The sequence below is a fragment of the Bos grunniens genome, chromosome 11 (genome assembly GCF_055505025.1).
Source record: "Bos grunniens cultivar Pamir isolate PY7600 chromosome 11, Bosgru_T2T1.0, whole genome shotgun sequence".
NCBI lineage: Eukaryota > Metazoa > Chordata > Mammalia > Artiodactyla > Bovidae > Bos > Bos grunniens.
The window spans coordinates 106,205,201-106,226,047 of NC_141175.1; the positions used below are offsets into that span (position 1 = coordinate 106,205,201).

Sequence of the window (20,847 nt, forward strand, 5' to 3'; positions counted from 1 at the left end):
CCTGGCACAGAGGCCCACCCCATGCCCTTCCAGCCCATCCCCATGGGCAGGAGGCCGGAACTGCTCCACCTTCTCGATACCAAGAAGTTAAGCATCCCTCTTCCCGCCCTGTGTTGATTCTGAACGCAGAGCTGGAGTTCTTCTGGCAAAGACTCAGCCTTTACACCACTCTCTCGCTCTTTTCCTTTCAACATTTCCCTGTTTTGTCGTGAAGAAGAGGTGGGTGGGGGACTTCAGGAGCTGGAGTGACAGGTCATCCTGTAAGATGAATTGAGGGCACCATTGTCATACGCGGGTGAGGGGCGACGGCTGAGGGACAGCCACCACCGTCTCCCACCTTGTGCCACAGAACCAGCGAGGGTCCCTGTCCAGGAGCCCCGGCACGAACACCAGGGGCTCCTGCCCCCACCCCCTCACCCCCCAGGGCCCTCAGGGAGAGGCAGGCCTGAGTCAGCCAGCTGGGACTGAGAGAGAGCTCGAAAGAAGGTTATGAGACAGGATTCCTGAGCGGCTCAGCCCCATGTGTTGTATGTCCAGGCCAGCTGTGCCTGCTAACGAACTTCAGGATGGAGCCCCGTCTCACCAGCCTGATTGCAAAAAGGACAAAGACGCTGTGCATGTGGCTCATCTTGCTTTCCCCCATTGTTTGTGTAACCGTGTCCTAATGATGGCATCCAGGCAGAGGCATTTGGTGAGTTGTAGGGTACCCACCGTGTTGCTGAGTCCTGTCTGTCTTTCAGAAATGGGCTGCAGAGGTTTGGCCGTTGTACATAATTTATCCACCAGCCCATAGAGGGAGAGGCGTATGTGTTTCATGCTGGCCTGTCATTTTTTTTTTTTCTTTTCTCCCAAACTACCACTTTCCTTTTTTTTTTTAACTTCACTCGGGTCATTTTTTTCTATGCAGCCCCCTCGCCTCACTCCCCAACCTCAAAGCTAACAACCTCACAGCTAACAGGTATGTTATCTAAAAATCTACTGTTCTCCCTGTGTCGGCAGGCTGATCTTTTTGTCACACAAGGTGGAAAGGCTGAACCAAAGAGGGCTTGACTTACTCAGATGGGTGGAAACCTCTGTGGCCCCCACTGAAATGAACAGATGGGGACACTTAGGAGCAGTTACAACAATGGGTGTGAACTCGGGAAGAAAGCTGCCTCCAGAGTCTCTGAAGAGAGAGACCCAGAGTGACCCTGAGCACACGCTAGCTGGGCTACATCTTTCCTCCTCCTGAGGCAGGCGGCTCCTTGAATCAGCCGTGAAGGAGAAGAAAGTAGATAGCACAGCTGCTTTCTTTGTGAGGGTTTGGGTTTTCCTGCTTGTTTAAATGTGGAGGCAGGTGGAGGAGACGGGAGTGAAGCCCCGTGTGTCTGTCGCTGTGCGATGCCGTGATGATGACTTGGGCCCAGACCCGCCCTCCCTCCCCCCTACTCTGTCAGTGGTCTCTGGCCCTCTTTCCTCTTTCAAGTCGGCCTCAGTAGAAACCGGAATGGAGGAGGCTGGCAAGAATCCCGCACTGGGCACAAGAGCACGTGTTACCCTGACTCGCTCTAAGGCGAGGGAACGACTGAGGACTCGGTGAACCCTGCTTCTGTTGACCTGCCGTTGTCAGGATGGGCTCTTGTTGTTTGTATCGAAGGTGTGAGGGGTGATCGATTCATGAAACGGAGCCGGCCAGTTAAGGAGAAGCTCCCCTCCTACTCCCCTCCCTGCGGAGCCCTGTGTCCCCACAAATGCACTTCCGCCCAGCTCCAAAAACTGGGCTGTGACTTGAGGCCTGTCGGGCAGGATGGGCAAAGAATAAAGTTTGGGCTAAAACCCAAGCTGGGACTTCCCTGGTGGCACAGTGGGTAACAGTCTGCCTGCCGATGCAGGGGACAGTTTTGATCCCTGGTCCAGGAGGATTCCACATGCCAGGGGCAATTAAGGCTGTTTGTCACGACTACTGAAGCGCCCATGCCCTAGAGCCCCTGCCCTGCAACACGAGAAGCCACCACAGCAAGAAGGCCACACACCACAACCAGAGAAGCCCGTGACACAATCCGCACACATTTTACTCAGATGAGAGCAGAACTTTAGACTTGGGAGAAGTAGTCAGCATGGGATACAACCAACCACAGTTACGACTGCAGAGGAGTGTAGTCATAGAGGAAAACTCTCTAGTGAATTGTATTTTATAGGTAACATTGAAAACGATAATAAAAAATTCCCAGACCATGCTTGCTTTCTTGATGACAATTCATTTTTGCTGATACAATGCTTTTTAAAATATCTGCATGTTTAAACATGACATCTAGACCTGGAGGTCAGAACAGTGGAATCAGACCGTCCCTCCGTCTTGAGGCTTGGTATGTTTCTACCAGTTTTTGTGGGCTCTGCGGAGGATGGGCTAGACCCGAGGGATGGTGAGTGGTTTGGAGCAGTTGGATGGGAAGGGTGAGCTATGCTGCTCTCAAAGGCAGGAGGTGAGACTGCCCAGCAGATGACAGTGAAGAGTGATGACAGGTAGAGTGAACATAGCTTTGAGTCTGGAAAGAAGTCTACCTGGGTTCACTCGGTTAAAGTTTTAATGCTTGTCAAAAGAGATGGATTTAAGTAATCTGAGGGTGGCAGGGAATCATGGGAGCACTTTCAAGAGTGAACCAACACAGTCAAAGCATGGGAGGCAGTTGTGGTTTTGTGCTTATTTAGACTGAAATAGAAAAGGGTGCTCACATGAGTGGCCGTGAGTGAGATCGAGGCCACCAGCATGGAGAAGGGGAATGTCGTTTGTGTAAATCATCTTGGTTAACATTCCTAGAGTGTTCGTGGCCAGCTAAGACGGATTGTGAATATTGTTTTGCAAATATTCTTGGTTTCTCTCCACCATCTCGTTGGAGAAAGATGGTTGGGGAGACTCAACCTGAAATATTTGGGAGAGTTAGTGGGGTTTGCTTGAGTCAACACTGGGGTCCCATCATTCATACCAAGAGAAGACTTGGTGGGGATTGTGCAGGGATCACAATGGAAACTTGAGATAGAAAACGTAGCACTGCCAGATTTACGGAGGCAGGTGGAGTCCTCTAGGTGGTGGTCACAGGGAATGGACATGCAGTGTGGTCACTGGGGGCAGGATGGGCTGTATGACCCTCCCGGTGGCTTGGTTTTTACTATTTATTACTGGGGATTCCCTGGTGGCTCGGGCGGTAAAGAATCTGCCTGCAGTGCAGGAGACGCAGGTTCAGTCTCTGGGTTGGGCAGATTCCCTGGAGAAGGGAATGGCAACCCACTCCTGTATTCTTGCCTGGAGAATCCCATGGACAGAAGAGCCTGGTGGGCTACAGTCCATGGGATCACAAAAAGTGAGATACAGCTGAGCAACTAACACACACACACACCCCCTGTGCTATACGGTAGGCCCTTATTAGCCATCTATTTTACGTATAGTAGTGTGGATGTGAGTCCCAGCCTCCCAGCGTATCCCCCTGCCCCTGCTCCCCCCTGATAACCATAAGCTTCCTACATCTGTGACTCTATTTCTGTTTTGTAAATAAGCTCATTGGTACCATTTCAGGATGGAGCTTTGCTGGTGGTCACGGCCCCGGGCTCTCATGTGATAATCCCAGCTGACAAGGGTGACGTGGTTGTGCCAGCCTTGCCCTCCACCTCCCCAGGGCGGGCTCTGTTCCCCTCGAAGGTATCACCAAGGAAAGACGGTGGCATGTCACCTCTGTGGGTTAACACCACGATGTCCTTCTCTGTACAGAGAGGCTCAGGGCCCACAGGGAGGCCACTCACTCTTTCTTTTTCTTCCTTTCCAGTTACTTTAGAGCAGTTTTGCCTGGCTGTAAGGAACTGTCCTGACCAAGAGGACCAGGATTTGTTAAAGCAGGTATGTTCCTGAAAGGAAGCCCTGATGCCTGAGAGCCTCCCAGCACTTTTATTGCCCTAAGGAGAGATTCACTCTTACAGGCAGGAGTAAATTTATCATCTCTGAATTCTGCGCTCCTTGGGGATACACTTGTCATCAGCGGGTAGGAGGATTGCTGGTTAATGAGCACGGCCGCTGTCCTCAGAGAGCAGCAAAGTGACGGGAAAGTGGGTGTCAGCCACGAGCGGGGATCTATGCAATTCTCCAGAGGGCTCAGGGGGTTCTACTTAAGTTTATCTGACAGAGCCTTGATTCTCTGAGCAGATTTATGAGGCTTGGCCAAATTCCATGACTCTCACCGTACTTTTTAATTAAGACAAAGGATTCCATGCATCCCGAGTCTGCCACATCCTCGCTTTCGTCACTGGGGAGTGCTTCACAAATGAGACTGTTCCTATGAACGACGGGAAGGGGCATCTGATGTCATCGCTTCCTCCCCCTTGAGTGGGAGACAGACTCTTTTTTTCTCCGTGCCCATCCCTTTGTTTCCTTCCGAATGGACAAAGGAGAACAGGTGTGGTCTATCTACATTTTGGTTGTACATGTGGGTTGAGCCAAACGTGTGAGAAAGCCTGACCAACACCCTGCCTGCATTTAATTAAAACTTGGGCATTGAAGGCAGAAAGCAGTAGCCACCAGCAGATGACTAAGGAACATACATTCTTTTCCACCCATGGCTAAGGCTGTTCTCACCTGGAGACTCCTTGGGCTGACCAGGAGGCATCTGCATTTCTGTGATGTCACTGCAGTTCTGTGTCGTCAGGAAGCCACGTGTGCCAGGGATTGCATTTCTTTACCTAAATACCATGCCAGGTGTTCTCTGACTCTAGAAATGGGTGGAAAATAGAGGGCATCACTAAAAGGGATTTTCAACTCATTTGCCTAAGATGTGATATTTTCAGTCTGTCTTTTTTTTTTTTAAGCTTTCAGTAATGTTGATTTTATAAACAGAAGTTCTAATACCAGACTTTGGGCTTGCCCAGGAGAACTGACCCACCAGAGTCCTGGTTCTAATATGCTGACTTTGAATGGCATCCACGGAGGCACAGGAGCTTTGCTTGGCATTTTGAGGTTGTCCACTCCAAGTTCTTGGTTCTCCCCACCAAGGCCCATTCCCACAGGATCACCTTCCCTGCCAGGTACAGGCAGTATTGCTGTGAACATAGAGTAGCTCTTGGGTCCCAGATACTCACCTCTTTTTTTTTAATTTAAATGTTTTTAATTTTATTTTATTAATGGAGTATAATTGCTTTACAATGTTGTGTTAGTTTCTGCTGTGCAACAAAGTGAATCAGCTTTACATGTGCATACATCGCCTTCCTCTTTGGCCTTCCTGCCACCCCACCCTCGAGGTCGTCACGGAGCGCCGGGCTGAGCTCCCTGTGTTACACGTGGGCTCCCACCGGCTCCCTGTCTCACACGTGGTGGGGTATATATGTCAGCTCTACCTTCTCAGTCTGCCCCAGTCTCCCCTCCCCGCCCGTGTCCGCATGCCCACTCTCTGCACCCACACCTCTCTCCCTGCCCTGAAAATGAGTTCACCTGCACCCTTTTCTAGATTCCATGCTGTGAGTGCTATGCTCAGTCCCTTCCATTGTGTCCAGCTCTTTGTGACCCTGTGGATTGTAGCCCACCAGTCTCCTCTGTCAGTGGGATTCCCCAGGCAAGAATACTGGAGTGGGTTGCCACACCCTCCTCCAAGGGATCTCCTTAACCCAGCGATCAAACCTGTCTCCTCTGTCTCTGTACACGTCTGTACAAAGGACCCCGTTTTGTTCCTTTGTATCCTGTGTATATTCTGCTGTGTGTATGTGCCGCAGCTTCTTCACCCATCCATCTGCTGATGGACCTGTAGGTGCTCCCAGTCCTTCCAGGTGGCCGGGCTGTGGCACTTTTAGTTCTTTCCTCTTGTTTGGTCCCGCATTTTTCTCCCACCATCTCCTCCTTCCTGTTTCTGTCTTATTCTCCTCCTCATGTCCATCTTGCCCTGTGTTTCCTTCTCCATACCTCTGTGGGCTGAACCTACTGTGGGCCGCTTGGTCCTGCTGCTGAGCCCTGCATGGAGGTGACCTGGGCATCTCAGAGGCAGCATGGGACGGAGAGGTCAGAGCATGGAGCCCGGTGCCAGGAGACCAGACCAGGCTTGCGTCTCGCTGTCCCCAAGGCCTCCATGACTGGGATGCTGTGGCCACTGTCTTCACATCCATAGGGAGAATATAGAGAGAGATGCCACTCAAAGCCTCTTCCTTCTCTCAGTTTTTCTTTAAAGACTTATTTTTTCATCTGGACCATTGTTTAAGTCTTTATTGAATTTCTTACAATATTGCTTCTGTTTTACAGTTTTGGTTTTTTGACCACAAGGCATGTAGGATCTTAGTTCCTTGACCAGGGATCGAACCTGCCACCCTGTTTTGGAAAGTGAAGTCTTAACCACTGGACTGCCAGGAAAGTCCCTTCCTTTTACTTTCTCACCTGCCCCCTACTGCCATGCACACACTGCCCCAGGCTGTCTCCTTGGGAACATTTGGCTAGAAACTGACAATTGCATACTCTGTAATGACCTATATAGGAAAAGAATCTAAAGTAGGGTGAGCCTGGAAAATGCCATGGACAGAGGAGCCTGGTGGGCTGCAGTCCATGGGGTCGCTAAGAGTCAGGCACGACTGAGTGACCCCACTTTCACTTTTCACTTTCATGCATTGGAGAAGGAAGTGGCAACCCACTCCAGTGTTCTTGCCTGGAGAATCCCAGGGACGGGGAGCCTGGTGGGCTGCTGTCTCTGGGGTCGCACAGAGTCGGACACGACTGAAGCGACTTAGCAGCAGCAGCATGTGCGTATGTATCAAAATCACTGATTCATTTTGCTGTACACCTGAAACTAACACAACATTATAATTCAACTATACTCCAATAAAAATTAATTTAAAAAAAACTAGCAGTTGGGAGTGGAAGAGGGTTCAGATAGCCCGAGGTGTCCTGGAATAGTCTCCAGTGACATTGACTATTTCATGTCTTTCCCGTTGGTCTCTGCAGACTCTGTGGCTGTTGCGACCAAGGATGACGTCTGTGGCTGTTTTCTCAATATCTGTAGTTATTTGAACCAGCATCATCAAAGAAATTTCACTGAACAAAAACGAGTGCTCAGTTCATATATACTGAAACTGTTTTATGATTTTTTTTTCAGGAGATTGAGGTTTTTTAATGTCACATCTCAGAGAGCATCATGTGGGCGTGACAGTGGTGTGCAGGATTTTTGTAGATGGCTCTGTGGGAGAACACGCTCAGAGTGACAGTAAATCGTTCTGACTGCAACCAGCCTGCGGTCCAGTGTATGTTTACTTGGGCGAGCTGTTCACTTCCTGTACTCTCTGCAACCAGCTTAAATATTTAACTCTACCTCATTGAGTGAAAGTTGTTTCAGGCAAAAAAATGCAGATGGAGACTGACTCTGAGGTTTTTTAAAAGTTGTATTTTGCATGCATACTGTGACATCCTTACACCATTCTGGATACTTGGAGACTTGTGTGTGTGTGCTCAGTCGCTTCAGTCATGTCTGACTCTTTGTGACCCCATGGACTGTAGCCTAACTGGCTCCTCTGTCCATGGGATGAATACTGGATCAATAGACATGAATACTGGAGTTGGTTGCCATTTCCTACTCCAGGGGATCTTCCCGACCCATCCGGGGATTAAATTCACATCTCTTGCATCTCCTACATTGGCAGGCTGATTCTTTACCACTGCGCCACCTGGGAAGCCCCCACTTGAGACCTAAGGGTAGATATTTCACCATCTGTGAGAGTGCTCTAGAAACAGACTGCAGGGAAGGTGCAAAAGATGAACACATAGCAGTTAAGCCCATGTCCAACACCCCTGGGAAAACAGAACCGGAGAGGGAGGCTTTGGAGATGGCAGAAACCAGAGCCTTCGTGTGACAACCAAGAAGAGTAGGACAGGGAGAAGCCGTGGTCCTCCGCTAGTTGCTGGGCAGTAGCTTTGGGGCCACAAAGCCAGTGCTTTGGACCCTCAGTCTGAGCTTCTTCCTGGGACCTCTGCCCAGATGGGCAGATTCACAGAAAACCTGCCACCTTGGCCACAGCAGAGCCACACAGGAGGTAAGACTAATGACGCCGAGGGTGCCGTGCTGTGGCTGCTGCGTGGGATCCGTCTCTCTGCTTGCTGTCAGTCACACCCCGTTTTCTGAGAATACTGTGAGGCAGGAAGAAGCTGGCTCCTCCATGACTCAGTTTCCCCAACTGTGTGAATGCTCAGTTGTGTCTGACTCTTTGAGACCCCATGGACTGTAGCCCATCAGGCTCCTCTGTCCAGGGGATTTCCCAGGCAAGAATACTGAACTGGGCTGCCATTTCCTCCTCCAGAGGCCAAGTAGAGGTCAAGGCTATTGATGACTTAGGTTTTTCCCACCACTGTGGCCCTATTAAGGGGCTGGGGAAGAGATGCCAAGGGTAGGACAGCTGTCATTAGGGTTTGCCTCGCAGGCAGATTTCACTACGATTTGATCCACAGAAAAGATTTAGATTCCATAAATGACTTACGACCCCATTCACTTTCAGTCCCTGTATTGACCTGTTTCTTCACTCTTTCTTTTTCCTTGTTTTCATCTTGGCCTCACTGGAGCTCCATTGTGGCATGCTGGCTTCTCTTGTGGAGCTTAGTTGCCCCTGGCGTGTGGGATCTTAGTTCCCCAACCAGGGATTGAACCCACGTCATCTGAGCATTAGAGGCTCAGAGACAGCCACTAGACCACCAGGGAGGTCCCTCTTCTTTCATTCCTAGTTCTCCTTGCTGTCACAGCCCTGGAGAGCTCATCTGCACCTCACCTCTGCCCCACTCCCCACTCCCCTGCGGCTCCAGATTGCTCGTGAGCCACAGCCCCATGCCTGAGCTCACGCAGCAGCTGGACCCTGCTCCTGTCTCTGGTCTCTGTCCTGCCTCCTCAGCCTCAGGCCGTGGACCATTCACAGCTCTGTCCGGAGGTTGCCAAGCCAGAGCCGGTGCATCTGTTCCCTTGGCAGCATCTTTCAGAGTTAACCCTTTCCACTGTCTCAGAACAGAGCAGCTGGGCCTGGTCCATTGAGGGCAAGTCTGGTCTCCACTCTACCAGGCTCCAGCGTGTGACCTTGGCAGGTCATTTTGACCTCTTTCAGTCCAGTGTCCTCTTCTGATAAAAGATATTGAATGAGATTATTTCAAAGACCCATCCGGCAACCACATTCCGAAAATCTGTGCCTGGACATTGTCGACAAGCTTGCAATTCTAAACATGCTTGAGGATGAATGGCGCTGGCCCTCAGCTGTTGTCTCCCTGCTTCAGGGTCAGCCAAATGAGCCTTCGTGTCCCTCTCTGGATCAGTTTCTGGCCCTAACTCCCTCTATCCTTTGAAACAGGGAGATCACAGAACTTGCCATTTAAACCTGGACTCCTTCTGAGAGTGAAAGGGGGCACTGGTAAAAATTAAGCTTGGATGACTGAACATAAACCCTGACTGTCCCAGGTGAATCCAGGCATCTGATGAGCCTGTTTTTGAATCAGGTCCACCATCCCTTTCTCATCAAATGGCTCTAGGTTGCCTATCAGAATTTGCTCTCAGTGTTTGATCCAGCTGGTCCCTATCACCCCCCCTGCCTCCAGGATGGTCCCGTCTTAAAAACTGGGGGGACTCCCCTGGTGGTCCACTGGCTACGACTCCAGGCTCCCAGTGGAGTGGAACTGGGTTTGATCCCTGGTCGGGGAACTAGATCCCACGTGCTACAGCTAAAAGATCCTGCATGCTGCAGTTAAGACCCAGCACAGCCAAAATAAAGATTTTTTTTTAATTGCTTCCTCTTTTCAATGATGGAAACTGGCCATAAGACAGGCTCCTTGGTACCAGTCTGTGTTCGGACCATCATTTTCTAAATCAAATATAAATTATCACAATGCCTGATTCCCTGGGGACTTACTTCCACACCTGGCAGCAGCTGTTTCCAGGTTGGGTGTGAGACAGCAGCCCAGCAAGGACCCTCACTGGGACACAAACATCACAAGACTGTCACCCGCGGGGTCTCCCTGTCTCCCTTTGGAAAAGCAAGTAGGATGTTCTGGGGAAAGTAGCCCTTCCTGATCTGTGCTGCTCCCCCCGGGCCAGGGCACAAGAGCTAGCTGAAGGAGCTTCTACTTGACCTGCTGTAACCGGAGGGTTGTCTCAGAGCCAGGCCTCCCCACTCCAGGGATGCTGAGTGAGTGCCTGGAGTAGTCCCCACACTGCAGCCCCAGCGCAGTCCTGCCTCAGCCACTCTGCCTCTGGGCTCTGGCTGGAGGCACGGTATAAAGTTCAGAACTGGCTTTTTGGTCTCATACCACGTGTGCGTGCGCGCTAAGTCGCTTTGGTCGTGTCCGACTCTTCGTGACCCCGTGGACCCTAGCCTGCCAGGTTCTTCAGTCCATGGGATTCTCCAGGCAAGAATACTAGAGTGGGTTGCTGTGTCCTCCTCCAGGAGATCTTCCAGAACCAGGAATTGAACCCTCATCTCTTATGTCTCCTGCATTGGCAGGCAGGTTCTTTACCACTAGCACCACTTGGGAAGCCCCTTCATACCCCATAGACTATAGAAAATGGTAACAAGAGCCAAGCTGCCTGCTCAGGAGTAAATAGAGCCATCTTGACTCTGCTCTGCAAACTGCAGACCTCTGGTGGGGCTGTCACACCAGCAGTGATGCTCTGGCCAGCCTCCATTTGATTGGCAGATGGACAGCCCATCTGTGGCAAGGTGATACCTAGACCTAAGGACACAAGCAGAGCAGTTTGAGCATCTGCTGTCTGCCCGACTGGCACGTGCAGGAGCCCATCAGAGTGGAGGGCACATTTTTGGGGTGCTGAGGCCCAGGCCAAGAAAACCCACAGAGCTGATTCCCAGGGAAGGCTCCACTGACCAGAGGCATGTGACCTTCCTGAGCATTTTCATCAGCTCCCAAGTATTCACGCTGCCCCCAAAGGCATAGGCAATCCCAGACAGACATGGAGGGAAGAAGGCCAAGCCCTCCTCCCCCACCTCCCCTCACCACTGTGGTCTGGCCCAATGGGGCTGTTTCTCTGTCTCATGATGTTCTAGGAACTCAGACACACAAGTCTTTCTTGAAATTTGAAGTCCCCTAGCGAGTGACATGGCCTGACCCTTCCGTTTCCCAAGTTTACAAAATATCAAGTTTACAAAATACAACTTCTTCCTGGAAATGGGCTTTTTCTTCTCACGTGGTGGAATGCTAACAAGCCAGGATTGTTGAAACTGTTGAGAGTTTTCAACAGAAAAACGATGACTTTGCCTTAGCATGGGACTGGCAGAGCCTTGAGGAGAAAGGGCATTTTCCACATGACTGCTCCATTGATTCACCTCCCCTCAAAGGCTTAGAAACACCCCAGCAAGTTGGCTATCTCGTGTTCCTCCAATTGTCATTGTCACAGTGACTCTTTCCGCTTGGCTTCTCCCACAACTTGCCTCAGCCGGCCTGTTCCCTCCATGTGGCTTGGCTGAGGGAGCAGCGTCCTGGTTGCGGAATGGCTCACTGCTCTTCGAGGGGCCTTTTGTCTGTCTCTGTGCTGTGGAGGAGGCCTCTACTCCTGCAGCGCTCACCGCGGCAGCCCCAGCGTCAGGCAGGGGGTTTGCAGGGGACCGTCCCCGGCTCACAGGCGGCTGGCAGCAGCAGTTGGAGCCTGTCAAGTGGGCGAGGTGGGGTTTTTCCCTTTTTCCTTCATTCTAACTGCTCTTTCTTCCTTTTCTCAACATGTGTAGGTGGCAGCTGGTCTAAGCACCAAACCCAGCAGCCAAAGGTAATGGCCAGCGCCTCCCACTGAGTGCACGGGAAAAGTGGGACATCCTCCTTCCTGTCAGTGGCCCTTTTCCTCCCCGAGGACCCCAGCGTGGCCCCTTGCCTTTGAAAGTGTCCTGGGCCCCGGGGCAGGAAACAAGAGCAAACATCCTGTGTGTGCACCACGCATGCCCGCAGCCCCCGCTTAGGCATCTGGGGCCAGTCAAGGGCTCAGGCCTCCCACACAGAAAGGAGAGTTCCTATCTGGGGCTTGACTCCGTTTCCCAGGCCCAGTCCATCATGAAGAGGGTCAGTCCCTGCTGCAAATCCCGTGAGCCGAGATCATCAAGGGTGGTGGGGTCTGCAGTGGTGAAACCCCATCCTTTTCTCTAATGTTTTCCTGCTACCCTCTCTGCTCCTTTCAAGTCAGAGCCACACAGAAAGAAGCAGGCATGTGGCTGACAGTGTTCTAAGGCAGCTGTTCTGCCGTGTTCTGCCATGTTCATTGAGGACCCACCGTGGGCCAAGTGATGGTTTCTAGTACCCTGCTTGTTTGAAGAATGTATTTCAGGCTTCTAAATATATATTTAATCAGGGAAAAGAGCTACAAGTGACATAGAAATCAACTTTCAGATGTAGTGTTCCAGCCGTAAATGATTTTCCTTCATTCCTGTACCTTGATGCCATGAAGGCCCTAGAATGCCTCCTTCCCTTCATTCCTGGTTCTCTCCCCACAAGGTCAAGCTCGTGCCAAGGCTCTGCAGGGCTCATCTCAAACCAGTGCCCCCACATCTCTGGTGCAGTTCTCTCTCCTAGTGAAATTTGAATTTTGGAAATAAATCTTCGGTGCCTAGGATTAACTTTTTAACTCAAGGAAATAAATGTCCAGTAGAATTGCAGGCTCCCTGATAGGTCAACAGAAGGGTTATTTTGTTGACTGTCTGCACATACCTGCCACAACCCCTCTTCAAAAACATCTTTGAGTGGCTATTACGTGCTAGGCCCTGGGGGTGCTATAATCAGTAAGACCTGGGCCTCACCCTCAGCTCCCTGACTATTAGATGAGACTCCCCAGTAAGCAAGCACATTGTAGTGGGCTACGTGGTACAAGGGAGGAAATTGGGGGTGTTAACAAAGCCTTCAGCTGGGGTGCCCAACACAGCATAGGTTAGAGAAGACTTGCCAGAGGAGGTCGCATTTGTGTTAAGTTTCTGCAGGAAATTAAATTTAACCAACTGTGTGGGTTCCACTGTGCTTTCTGGCGGGGTCAGTGTGAGAAGCTGTGTTCTGTATTTTCCATTTATAGAGTGTTTCAGGTGCGCCGATGCGTGTCTTGAGAGCTGGCTGCTGCAGCAGGGGACCCAGCCAGCTGCCACTTCAGGGGAGAGGTCTCCAGAAGCTTCTGTTCTCTTTGGGCATGCACCTTTCCCCCACGTGCTCTTTGTGCCTGCTCAGTCGTGTCCGACTCTTGCGACCCCATGGACTATAGCCCGCCAGGCTCCTCTGTCCATAGGGTTTCCCAGGCAAGAGCACTGCAGTGGGTTGTCGTTTCTTCCTCCAGGGGATCCTCCTGACCCAGGGATCAAACCTGCATCTCCTGCATAGTCAGGCAGATTCTTTGCCACTGAGCCACCCGGTGTGCTCTAGCAATCCTGAAATTCCAGCATTCAGCATTCCTTCCTTTGGTTCGGAAGTTAATGTCAGAGTCAGGTGTCTCTGAGAGGGAATGTAGCAGAAGCCATCATCCACCTCCTCCACAAAGCTCCCCTGTCAGGGGAAATGGACTGACGGCTTTCTGGGTTCAAACGCTGTCATGTGAAAACTGTACCCGTGCCTGATTACCTAAGGGGAGCATGTGACTGCATAGACGGATGCAGCGATAGGTGAAACATTACACCTGCTCTGCCCTTGATACTCTTTTGTCAAGCATCTAAATCAATATCTAAGTGGAAAGCCAGCTGGAGAGCAGAAAAGCCATGTTCAGAACAGCAGTGCACTTCCCCAAGCGCAGAGAGCATCATTGTTGGGGCATTCCTGGTTCTGCCAGTCCGGCCTGAGTCATGCAAAGGGAACTCCTGCCCAAACACTCTCCCTTCCACATCCTCTGTGCACGGCTCTCGGGGACAGCTTTCATTTCAGACTTTTCTAGAAGACAGGGGAAAGAGGGAGAGGAAATCACTGGAGACAAACAAGAAAACTAGACCAATCTGCTGAAAGCCATCTGTAGGAAAATGAAAGCAAAGTTTGGCCCTAGGGAACTAAAATTAGTGGGAGGAGAAAGCAGGGCCTGGCCCCAGAGTCGTCATTTTGCCATTTAAATAAAGAGATCAAGACGCTGAAGTGCTCAGGAGAAATCTCCTGAGTGACTTGCCCAGAATATGGAGAAATTTCATCCAGGAATTTCAGGGCTGTGAGTCCAGGCTTGTTGTTGTTTAGTAACTAGGTCGAGTCTGACTCTTTTGAGATCCCATGGACTATAGCCTGCCAGGCTCCTCTGTCCATGGGATTTTCCAGGCAAGAATACTGGAGTGGGTTGCCATTTCCTTCTCCAGGGGATCTTCCCAACCCAGGGACCACACCCACGTCTCCCGCATTGACAGGTGGATTCTTTACCGCTGAGCCACCTGGGAAGCAAAGAATCGGACATGACTGAGCATGCACACACGAAGGTTTGCCGCTGAAGGCTACCCTCCAGGATGGAGGGCTGTAGGGTATGATTCTGAGTCAGTCTGTATGAAGGTGTGTAAGGGGCCCCAGAGGGAATAGCTTCATCTCTACCTGCAAAGTTTTGGTTTCTGAATTTTCCCACTTCCCCTGGACATGTTACGGACAGTGCACTGCAATGCTACAAAGTAGTAGAGAGTGGGTTTGCCAGAGTTTGGCAATCACAGAAGAGCTTGGATTCTGCAGCCAGATGGAAGACTCCCCAGGTACCAGTCTTCCCTTAGGGTTGCGAGGCAGCAGAACTCCAGTCTCCCCTTTGTCCACGCACATGCAGCATGCTGGGGGAAAAAAAAAAAGATATCTCAAGGTTACCTTCTCTAGAGCTTTCCATTCTGTCTCCTTTTTTGGCTTGCTGAGTTTCTGTTTCCTGTGGATGAATTTTCTGCACTTTTCACTTCCCAGCATCTGCAAAGAGGCTTCTCCATGCACGTATGCTCAGTCGTGTCTGACTCTTTGTGACCCCACGGACTGTAGCCTGCTAGGCTCCTCTGTCCATGAAATTTTCCAGACAGGAATACTGGAGTGGGTTGCCATTTCCTCCTCCAGGGTTGCCCACCCAGGGTTCAAACCCAAGTCTCTTGTGCCTCCTAATGAGGCAGAAAACAGAACATGCTTTGAGTCTGGCTGGCTGTCCATCCCAACTCCTCCTTCTCCCCCTGCCTTTGATCCGCCATGACACCATCACTTTTCTAAACTAGGCCCTCTGCCCAAAGTGCTGGTGGACAGAGAGCCATCTCGGCTCTTCAGTGTGCAAAGACTCGGAAAGAAAAGATCGCCTTCATCCTTACCTCTTCTCTCCTAGAGCACCAGCTCTACCAGAATGATCCAGCTGCCACTGTCTGTCACCTTTTTCAAGAAGAGAGGCTTTTAAGACACAAGAAACATCTGGCAGATTGGATCTTCTTTAAAAAAAAAAAATTAACATCTTCAGGCAGCTTAGAAGGAAAAGAGACATTTATCTGAAGAAATTCCTTGGGTGCTCAAGAAAAAGACATTAATGTTGATTACCCCCTCTCCAGCCTTTTTCCAGTGTAATATAAATAAGACTCCCTCACCTGTGGAAGCTGATGAGCTCACACCTGGAGCAGATGGCATGGAGGAGATAGGGCAGGTGAACTATATGAATTTGAGCTGGGCATTGTTGCAGTCTGGTCCAATTTTTAATCACTTTTCTATGGCAAAAGAATGCCCTTAGAAGTTGCAGTGCTAAAATTTTTTGCTAAGGCTGGCAGAAATTCCTTAAACTAAGAGACGGTGCCACTGCCCATCAATTTTCCAAGGCAGTAATGCAGATCCCAAGTGGCTAAAGTCTGAGGCAGAAGGCAGAGCACTACATCACATTGAAATAACTAGGTTGTTGCTGAGGGAAAGTGTTCTGAAATCATGCTGGTATTACCGTGAATTAATAAGCTTTGTTCATCTTCTCTGACACTGGAAGTTCAACTTAGTCCTTTTGCTTCATTTCTTTGCTTATTATGCATCTCAGGCCATGGATACAGGCTGCCTACTTGGCATAAATTGCAGGCAGTCTCCCTTCTTTCTGTCGTTGGCCCAATAGGTGTATGCTCTTGGGAACCAAGGGCCTCAGTTCTACAAATGCACACACTAAAGCCTGATACTGGGCTAGGGTGCAGACATTCCAAGATGCATAAGCCACAATGCCTGCCTTCCTCATCACACTGTGATCAGGGAGAAAGTCAAATGGGCAGATAATGACACCAACAGCAGAATATGTAATAAGGAAAAACACATGGCTGTGAGGACCCTGGAAGGGAAAGGGTAGCTTTCATTGGGAGGAAATCAGGGAAGGGTCCTTGGACAAAATTTCAATACAGGAAACGCGTACAGAATATAGCCTTTTCAGCTTGAAGTCTGCCATGACAAAGAGGAGGTGGTATATACATAAAAGATGATATATTTAAATTATTATACAGCAAAATGGTTCTATTTAGGTGTATGTAACTCTATGAATTTAAACTGTGGTCCTGGATAAGACTCTTGAGAGTCCCTTAGACTGCAAGAAGATCAAACCAGTCAATCCTAAATTAGGAAAACAACCCTGAGTATTCATTGGAAGGATTGTTGCTGAAGCTCCAATACTTTGGCCACCTGATACAAAGAGCTGACTCAATGGAAAAGACCATGATGCTGGGAAAGATTAAAGGTAGAAGAAACAGGGGTGGCAGAGGATGAGATATGCAGATAGCATCAGTGGTTCAATGGACATGAATTTGAGCAAACTCCAGGAGATAGTGGAAGACAGAGGAGCCTGGCAGGCTATGTGTCCACAGGGTCACAAAGAGTAGGACATAACTTGGCAGCTAAACAATAACAACATAGAGTCGTATAAGCGCCGTCACAACCTGGATATAGAGCAATTTAACCATCCTAAAATAATCCTTCATGATACGGCCTTATAATCATTCTCTTCCTCTTCTGATAAACCCTGGCAACCAATAATCTGTTGTCCAGCACTATACTTGTGTCATTGTGAGGATGTTATAGAAATGGAATCGTACGCTATGTAACCTTTGATATTGACTTCCTTCACTCTGTATTTGAGTTTCAGCTAAGTCAGTCCATGCATCTACAGCTATACCTTTTCATTGCTGAGTAGTTTTCCATTGTATGGATATACCACAGTGTGTTTAATCATTCACCCAGGGAATGATTGAATTGTTCTCAGTTTTTGATGATTATGAGTAGAGATGATATATATATGTATACACGTACATGTTATTATATTACATAAACAAGTATTACATAAATTATATTACATAAGCAAGTATTCTCTAGAGTCAATTTCTCAGTCTCAGCGATACTGACATTTTGGGTCAGTACTTCTTCGTTGTGGGTGCTGTCCTGTAATTTGTAGAGTGTTTAACAGTGTCCCTGGCATCTAGTTACTATTAATAGATTCCAGTCTTCAGTTATTGCCAAATGTCTCTTGGGGACAAAATTCATCCACAGTTGAGAACCACCACTCTACGGTAAATGCTTAGGAGTGGATTTACTGAGTCATACATAAGTATACATTTAATTTTGTAAGAAACATTACATTCCCAACGTAGCGAGATCCAACTGCTCAGTATCTTCACCAACACTTGTTATTGTCAGTACTTTTTTTGGCCATTCCAATAGGGATGTAGGAATATCTCATCTGGTTTTAATTTGCATTTCCTAATGATGTTGAAAATCTTTTAATGAGCCTTTTTGCCATCTGTGTGTCCTCTTTCATGAAGTCTGTTCAAATCTTTTGCCCATTTTATTTTATTTTTTTCTTTTGCCCATTTTAAAATCAGATAATTTTTCCTGCTGTTGAGTTTTGAGAGTTCTTTATCAGTTCTGGATACAGGTTCTTTCTTGGATGTGTGATTTGCAAATGTTTTTCCCAATTGGTGGCATGTCTTTTAATTCTCTTAAAGTGTTTTGCAATGTTTTTATTTTGACAAAGTTTATCAATTTTTCTATAGTTTGTGCTTTTTGTGTCTTATCTAAGAGTATTTGCTTAGGGCTTCCCTGGTGGCTGAATGGTGAGGAATCAGCCTGCCAATGCAGGAGACATGGATCTAATTCCTGTCCAGGAAGATCTCATGTGCCGTAGAGCACCTAAGCCAGCCTGCACTCTAGAGCCCGGGAGCCACAACTCCTGAGCCGGCCTGCCACAAATACAGAAGCTCTAGAGCCCATGCTCCCGAATAAGAGAAGCCACTTCAGTGAGAAGCCCACGAGCCACAACTAGAGAAAAGCCAATGAAGACCCAACACAGCCAAAAATAAATAAATAAATAAACATTTTTTAAACTTGAAAATAAAAAAAAGTTTAAAAGAAGCTTCCTTTAAGGGAGGAGCTATTAAGGATATATGTATACCTATGGCTGATTCATGTTGCGGTTTGACAGAAAACAACAAAATTCTGTAAACCAATTATCCTTCAATAAAAAAATTAATTAAAAAAAAAGGATAATTGCTTAGCTGCAGGTCTTGAAGGTTTTCTCCCCATATCTTTTTCTAGAAGTTTTAGAATTCTGTGTTTTACATTTAGATCTGTGATTCTCTTTGAACCAATTTGTGTATAAGGTGTGAGGTTTAGGTCAAGATTTATTTATCTCTTGACTATTGCTATCCAGTTGTTTTCACATCATTTGTTGAAAGGACTGTCTTTCCTGCATTGAATCCCTTTTGCATCTTTATCAAAATCACTCACACACATTTGCACAGATCTATTCTTGGCTCTCTCTGTTTCCCTTTTGTCCCGTTGGCCTATGTGTCTATCTCTGGACAAAGCCGTGCTATCTTGAATATTGTAACTTTATAGTAAGTCTTAAAATCAAACAGAATAATTCCTTTAGCTTTATTCTTCGTTTGCAATTGTTTCAGTCATTCTAGTTTCTTTGCTTTTCCATATAAATTTTAGAATTTGCTTTATTCTATCAACAAAAAAAGTTTGCTATGATTTTTACTGGAATTTTGTAAAATCTATGGATCACTTTGGGGAGAACTGGCAAATGTACTTTGTTGACATTGCCAATTTACTTTATTAGTTCTTCCTTGATTTCTTTCATCAGCATTTTTAGCATAAAGATAATATACACATTTTTGTAAATTTATACCTGAATATTTCATTCTGGGGGGAGTTACTATAAAAGGTTGGACCATAAAGAAGGCTGAGTGCCAAAGAAATGATACTTTCAAACTGTGGTGTGGAGAAGACTCTTGAGAGTTCCTTGGACAGCAAGGAGATCAAACCAGTTAGAACTAAAGGAAATCAACCCTGAATATTCATTGGAAGGACTGATGCTGAGGCTGAAGCTCCAATACTTTGGCCACCTGATGTGAAGAGCCAATTCACTGTAAAACAGTCTGATGCTGGGAAAGATTGAGGGCAAGAGAAGAAGAGGCTGGCAGAACATGAGATGGTTAAATAACATCACTGACTCAATGGACACGAGTTTGAGTAAACTCCAGGAGATAGTGAAGGACAGTGGAGCCTGGCATGCTACAGTCCACAAAGTCCCAAAGAATCGGGCACAACTTAGCAATTGAACAATGACTATAAAGGATATATTGCATTAAATATTGGCTTCTAACTGTACATTGCTAGTATCTAGAAATACAATTGACATGTTGTATGTCAACCTTGAGTCTCATGACTTTGCTGAGCTCACTATTAATTCTAGAGATTTAGGGGTTTTGGGTAGAACTCTTGTGTTTTTGTATGTAAACAAATATGTTGTCTGTGAATACAGACAGTCTTATTTTTCACTTTCTCTTATATGTTAAATTAGTTTCCTAACTGCTGTGACAAATGACAATGAACTTGGTGGATTACAGCAGAAATTTATTCTCTTGTAGTTCTGGAGGCTGGGAGTTTGCAATCAGCATCCCTGGGCCAAATCAAGGTGTCGGCAGGATTGCACTGCCTTTCGAGGCTCCAGAGAATTCATTTCTTGCGTCTTCCAGCTTCTGGTAGCTGCTGGCTGCTGGCATTTCTTGACCCGTGGCCACTTCACTCTGGTCTCTGGCTCTGTAGTCACATTGCTTCCTCCTATTTTGTTTATGGGGGCTCCCCAGGTGGCGCTAGTGGTGAAGACCTCACTTGCCAATGCAGGAGACAGAGAGAGAGAGATGCGCCATTGATCCCTGGGTTGGGAAGATCCCCTGGTGAAGGGCATGGCAACCCACTCCAGTATTCTTGCCAGGAGAATTCCATGGACAGAGGAGCCTGGCGGCCTTCAGTCTACAGGGTGGCAAAGAGTGTGAAGGGACTTAGCATGCTCACATTCTGTCTTTGGACCCTCTTTTGTTTGTTTTTGTTTATATTTTCTTGGCTGTGCTACATGGCATGTGGGATGTTAGTTCTTCAACCAAAAATTGAACCTGTGCCCCCTGCATCACACACAGTCTTAACTACTGAACTGCCAGGGAAGTACCTCTGCCTCCCTTTTATAAAGATACATGTGAGTGTATTTAGGACCCACCAGTTAATACAGAATTATCTCTTCATTTTATGAATCTTGACTTGATCACACATACAAAGACTCTTTTTCCTTATAAAGTAATGTTTGCAGATTCTAGGAAATAGGACCTGGTATCCTTAAATGGCCATCACAGCCTACAATACACATCCTCTTTTGGGTTATTTGAGCATTCTTCAGGGTTTTGAGCTACCTATATTTCTATGTACAGTTTTTTCTTTTTCCTTTTCATGGATGCCTTAGGGATTTTAAAATAGGTATCAAACTTTTTACAGTCTACTTAAACATTTGGCCTCTTCAGGTGGAATAAAGAAACCTTACCATCATAGAGTATCTTTTACTCTTTCCCTTCTGTGTATCATAAGCATCTTGTAAGTAATCTACGTACATAGGAAACCACATCAGACAATATTATAGGTTTTGCTTTCAGTCA

The 20,847-nt window shown here is 47.8% G+C and overlaps 1 protein-coding gene across 1 annotated transcript in view; it reads left to right on the plus strand.

The window, feature by feature from the left end:
- Positions 1-20,847, plus strand: part of ACOXL (acyl-CoA oxidase like) — a 328,413-nt gene that overhangs the window by 273,595 nt on the left and 33,971 nt on the right. The window contains exon 17 of the mRNA XM_086328295.1: positions 3,798-3,868. Coding sequence (XP_086184421.1) covers positions 3,798-3,868 — 71 coding nt within the window. The remainder of the gene's footprint in view (positions 1-3,797; positions 3,869-20,847) is intronic.